General features: G+C 34.9%; 1 protein-coding gene across 1 annotated transcript; it reads left to right on the forward strand.

The window, feature by feature from the left end:
* Nucleotides 1–440: 440 nt before the first annotated feature.
* LOC116351365 lies at nucleotides 441–5,627 on the forward strand. The gene is made up of 13 exons (XM_031783462.1): nucleotides 441–532; nucleotides 722–918; nucleotides 1,572–1,629; nucleotides 1,706–1,874; nucleotides 2,201–2,266; nucleotides 2,329–2,696; nucleotides 2,763–3,119; nucleotides 3,929–4,101; nucleotides 4,173–4,230; nucleotides 4,297–4,459; nucleotides 4,536–4,692; nucleotides 4,759–4,945; nucleotides 5,019–5,627. Exons 1-13 carry the CDS (start codon nucleotides 518–520, stop codon nucleotides 5,352–5,354), a joined length of 2,304 nt encoding a protein of 767 aa, XP_031639322.1. The 5' UTR covers nucleotides 441–517; the 3' UTR covers nucleotides 5,355–5,627.
* The last annotated feature ends 297 nt before the right edge of the window (nucleotides 5,628–5,924 follow it).

The raw sequence follows: 5,924 nt of genomic DNA on the forward strand, positions 1-5,924 counted from the left end.
ATTGGACATTTTCTGAAGAACAAATGCTTGGTTCGTATCACAAGTACTGTCCATTAAACTACTGTTTTTTTGGTTTATAATCGCGATGCTAAAGATGAAAGGGACAAGTTTCAATATTTTTTTTGTTCAAAAACCGATATAAAAATGTGTTCAAAAATCAATCAATACGTACCCACTGTATTCCAACACAGAACGTTTAGGTTAGTTGTAAAAAAATAAATTCTGGAATAAAATACAATATTTTGACATTTTAATGATTTTCCAGAAGATTTAAATGATAATCACCAAGTCACTATCAATTAAATTTTGTTACTTTTTATCCAAAAAAATTAGACCAACTCGCCAAAATGAATGTATTTTGATTAAATGTACAATACAGCAATGTCAAGTGTCAAAATGTGTGTGTGCGCGGTTCAATATGCACAATGGACAGTGACAGTTGTCTGAACAACAACAACCAGTACAACTGTTGATCAGTTCAACGTATCTCAACAACGGCGACAAGCGAAAACAAACCATGGATTGTTTGGAGGTAAAATAAAATTCCACTATTTTTTTTAAACGGGGCATAGTTTCTGTTTAGTTTTTTTTTACAAAAAAAGTTGTGTTTAAAGTGCTCAATTTCCACCGTGCCATCAAACACTGATAAATAAATAAATCATGCGTTTTTTACTGCGCACTATTTTTTATGTGTCATTTTTTATGGTTGGTTATTGACAAGGCTATACACGATCCATACTGTTGGAAATGCGGCACTGAAGTGAATTTATCCATTGACGCCGAAAATGCACAGTGTACAAATTGTGTGCGATCTTTTCATGCCGGCTGTCTTGTCAGGAGCGAACGAAAATACATTGAATGTGGCGAATGGCTGTGTCCGGTGTGCAAAGAACTAATAGCAGCCGAACGCAATGACAAGTAAGTATTAGAATTTTTGTTGTAAGACTAAGAAAGTGACGTTAACGAATTGCGGAAAGATGGAATTGAAGAATATATTGTGAGACGCAAAAGGGCACCATCAAATGGCGGGAAAAATTGTTTTGCTATAAAAGAAGAGAATGTCATCAAAATGTGAATTTTTTGGTGTTCAGCATTTGTGTATTTCTTCTAGGAAAGATGTCAACTATAGTATTGACAGCTGAGGTGCCATGAATACAAATTCGATATTCTGTTGTCTCGCTTTTAGTCTCATGAAAATGGTAACAAGTTGACACTTCAGCGAACTGAAATTAAATTGTTTATATTTGGTCACTAAAACAAATAATTCTCTCAGAAACTGTTTCTCAGTGCATATATGCGGAGTAGCGCTCACCAGAGGAGCATTAGGACCAAAATACTAAAAGTAAAAAATGTCTAAAATCATAAATAATTTTAAGTTTTTTTTATTTAAATACTTTGCGCCCTGGTGCTCTCCCGGCTCTCCATCTCTTCGGAACACTCCTTCTGACGAATATTGCCCTGAGAAACAGCTTCTGATATTTGACTAACGAGAATCAATTTTTTTTCAAGTGTTGTGGTGACCCACTAGTCCGACACATTAAGTACAATTTTTGTTGTTTTTTTTTTTGCAGGCTAAGCGATTTGAGCATTCTGTCAATGGTTATGAGACATGTGTCCGAAAACAAAATCGTAGGTTTCGAAGCAGTGAATATTTATATGAATTTTTTTCAATCGACCCTTTAATTATCAATTCCCAAAATCACAGTTCAACCCATTGAAGCAGCCTCTAAAGACAGTCCGAGTTTTGGTAAATCCGATTAATTTGAAAGTCATTGAGGATAAAATTGAGTTTGATCGCAATGCGTACAAGACTTTAGTTGAATTCCGTGTCGACGTTCAATGGATTGAACACAACTGTGCCATCGCATACTCAGGTACGTATATGATTGGCTTGGTTTTTATGTACACTCTCTCTCTGAAAAAATACAAAAGAGCTGCAAAATATATTTTAAATGGGAGTACTGTTTAGTATATTTCAGATAGAGAGTGTATACTGTACAATCACTTGGGAAATAAATTACTGGTAAAGGTGGTATTTTTGTACCAAATAATTCAATATAAAATCGATCAATTTACTAAGATCCCGTTTAACCCTCCTGCAGATAGTAAAGGTTCATTAGACCCATCACAGAACTTTTTGCTTCTGTCAACTATTTTCATATATTTTCGACTATTGTTCCGTTTTTTGTTCTTTACACAGGAGGGTTAATTTATAAGAGCGCCAACTCCATACCATTGAGTAATTTTTCCACATACACTCCAGAAGGTGCCACTGTTTCTACTTAATTCCAACTAAAAAAAAATCAAAATTCTTCTCTTCGCCATTAGATACCAATTCCAAGACCAAAACGGCTCGTTTATTACTTGAATACGTGAACGACGAAATCGAAGGTCTGAGAAATGTGATGAGAACATGTAATGATTGCTATAAGTCTCTAATCAGTGGTCAGAAAAATTGGTTTAAATTAATCTGCTCCCGTGTGCACCTCCCAATCTGGGCCAAGCTTAAAGGATACATCTACTGGCCAGCGAAGCTTATGTCAATAAATGAAAACCTGGTGAATGTACGTTTCTTCGGCGATTACACATACAATGACGTGCCCGCTTTCAATTGCTACTTATACTCCGAAAGCAATCCAGATGGACCATGCAAGACGAATGATCTTTATATAAATCTTTACAATCGAGCTCTGAATGTAAGGAATTTTTTTTTTTTAAATTTGGTTCTTTATCGAAGTAATTTATTTTTATTCGTTTATTAGGAGGCCGCCGAATACATTGATAATCTTCGTGCGAAATTTGGATATGTAGAATTACCCAAAGCAAGGACATTATTGAATCCAGAAATGGTTGAGTGTTATTTAACCGATATGATACCAACGCTTGGCGAACAAAATTTGTTAGAGAGAATGGACGTTGATTCGATGCAGGCACTCGAATACTCGGACACATCTGATTCCATGCAGAGTCAAGGAGATACATCGGAAACCGAATCGATTGATATTCAAATCGAAGATGTGATTGAAAATTATGGAGAACCAAATGCAAAACGATTTCTTTATGTTGATTCAAATCATGGAGAGAATAATGACACCACAAATGCTTCATTATTTATTGAGGTAAAATACGATTTGGTATTTGATTTGGATTTCCCTTCTGAATTTTGATTTAAAAACTCGTTTTGATAAACCATCGATGATAAGAGCTCGAGATTTAAATAATGACAGATGGGAATTAGAGAATACAATAAGAGAAAAGGGGCCAACATTTATACAATTTTGAGCATGTTCGATTTAATCGAAAGAGCAAAGTAGAGGGGATATGCTCCCCCCAAAAAAATTTTTTTAACGGCAATCCGACGATTCAGATGAATATTTCTGTTCAGTTTAGTTGAATGGCTATAGCGAATGGAATAGCATCGATTAAAGCCATACATTTTTGGTCGCTTGTAGTTCAGTTTGTAATTTGTATAAAAACAACAGTTCATTACTACCCTTGTAATTTGTTCGTTACCTTGATACATAGCCTCAAGTCATTAGTAACGGCAGGTACAAAGTGATTGACTACCGAAGGTGTTTGTAATTCATCAAATTAATAAGTCAGCAATTGAAGCCATTTTTCACACGAACGCCATTCGATTTGCATTTTCCATAATAGACCGTACACAGGCACCCTCTCGTCACGCACATTCAGTGGTATTGTTGGTCTTTAAAATAATCGAAAGAAGCCGGAAAAAATAATTAAGGCGTGAAAAATTATTAAAATATACGATTTCTAATCTTACGATAGACGTGTTAGTCTTTCAACAAATGACAGGCAGAAAGGTATTCTCTATTCAATTTCGTGAAGCTCACTAAAATCACCAGAAAACCATAAAGAAAACCAAAAATGCTCCAAAAATAATTCCATTGTATTATTTCTATTCCAGAAAACGCACGACCAGTATTGTTGGCGATGTTGTGAGTATAGAACGAGATTAAAGTGTTCGAACTGCGTTCGATCCTTCCACAAAAAATGCGTTACACCAGTTGATGTAGAAAATGCCGAAAGATTTGCTTGGCAATGTCCGGTGTGTACAATTTTAAATGCTACTGTATATAGGTAACTTGACCGATTTTAAATTCAAGCTCTTTTCCTGCACACAAATACTATTTTCAATATTTATCGATTAGTGGACAAGATACGGAAATGTTGGCTATTTTCATTGATCGAATTTGGCGAGATGAATCGGTAAGATAAGTGCGATTTTCCCTGGGCCTGGATACGATTGAAATTATTACTTTGCTGTGATTTTAGTTCGATGTGTTAAAACATCCATTGGCCGACCCGTCAAACAAGCAAATCATCCATCCAATTGATTTGACCACCGTTAAAGACAAGACAAAACTCTATACTAGTTTCAATGAATTCTATGTTGACATTTGTTGGATTGTACACAATTGTGTGATTTTGTATACAGGTTAGTTGGTGCCATTCTCTCGAAATAAAATCGAGGAACAGATTTTGTCGAGATTTTTTTCTCTCTTTGATTTTAGAAAATAACGAGAAAACAATAGCAGCTCGCTCAGTGTTGAATTTAATAAGCGCCGAAAGACAAATGGTTCAAAAGTGTTTTCAATGTTACCAAAATTTCAACAAATATCCGGACCATTGGTTTACATTGGTATGCGAGGAGCCTCATTTACCATGCTGGTGAGAAAAAAAAACATGAATATTGAAGTAAAAAGAGTATACTCATGGTAAAATACATGTCACTAGGGCGAAAAAGTTGGGCTCGAATTATTGGCCGGCAAAAGTTTTGAGTGCTGAGGAGCACAAAGTGATGGTTCAATTTTTTGGAGACCATACGCAAACTGAAGTATCTGTCTACAATTGCTTTTTTTACTCGGAATCGAATCCAAGCCGCATTACAAATCCATTGGATGACTATGATGATGCAATAAAGGTAAGACCTATAAAAGACATTCAATTTTTTCGTACTGTTATTTTTTTATATCGTTTATTTGGAAATTTTCCAGGAAGCTGATGAATATATTAAAAATATCAGAAATAAATTTGGCTCGTTTCGTTATGCTGATACAAAAACCTATTTTAATCCCGCCCAACTTGATCACTATATTGCGCAGTTGATACCGGGTCTGTCTGAATATCGCAGCACAAGGGACAACCCAACCATTTCGATTGGTAGCAGCTCAAATAGCACCACGACTGTGAAAGAGGAATTCAATGGAGATGCCACATTTGAATTTTCAACTAACGAAAATAGCGACGATGACCAATTCGAATTATTTAAAATAGAAAAACGTCGATTTTCTGAAGATATTGATGATGACAATGTTATTGTCATTGACTGAAACAGTACAAAATTCCATCACAAAATTACAGTAACATCAATGGGGGGGTGTCGACTTTTTCGTGTTATAAAAATATTTCTTCTATAGTAGAACTTCTACTGTAGAAGGTCCAATTAAAAGGAACCACCGTTGATTGATTTTACTGTATTTTGCTAGCATTAAAAAACGTACAAATTTTGCTGAATAAACAGCAATTATTTTTAAAATAAACTAATTTTTTTGTTGAGTGAAAAAAATAATGGAATTTTAAACGTGTGAATATATTTAAGTGTGAGAGACCAAAATCATGAATGTGACTTTTTGAAGTAGTACTCATAGTAAAATACATGTCAGTAGGTGAATATTTGAAAAAAATTGTAAAAAATCCATAGATATCTATGGATCTAATTATGGATCAAATCTAGATTTAAAGACACCATTCAATCAAATATTATAGGTAACAAAACCGTACGGGTAACAAGCTTTTTATGGCCACACCTCTTCTATTTCGTTCCTTTTCTATTTTCACCCCATACCACTTTTGATCAGTAGTGTGCGAGGAAAATTTTTCAGGGGGGGGTGATTTTCCAA

This window comes from Contarinia nasturtii, unplaced genomic scaffold, assembly GCF_009176525.2.
Source record: "Contarinia nasturtii isolate CC-2019 unplaced genomic scaffold, AAFC_CNas_1.1 Cnas_scaffold_5326, whole genome shotgun sequence".
In the NCBI taxonomy this organism is placed as follows: Eukaryota; Metazoa; Arthropoda; class Insecta; order Diptera; family Cecidomyiidae; genus Contarinia; species Contarinia nasturtii.

Coding starts and splice junctions, on each gene's coding strand:
- LOC116351365 (XM_031783462.1), top strand. Junction 1,875..2,200: donor CTGTGCCATCGCATACTCAG/GTACGTATATGA, acceptor TTCTTTACACAG/GAGGGTTAATTTATAAGAGC. Junction 2,267..2,328: donor TTCCACATACACTCCAGAAG/GTGCCACTGTTT, acceptor CTTCGCCATTAG/ATACCAATTCCAAGACCAAA.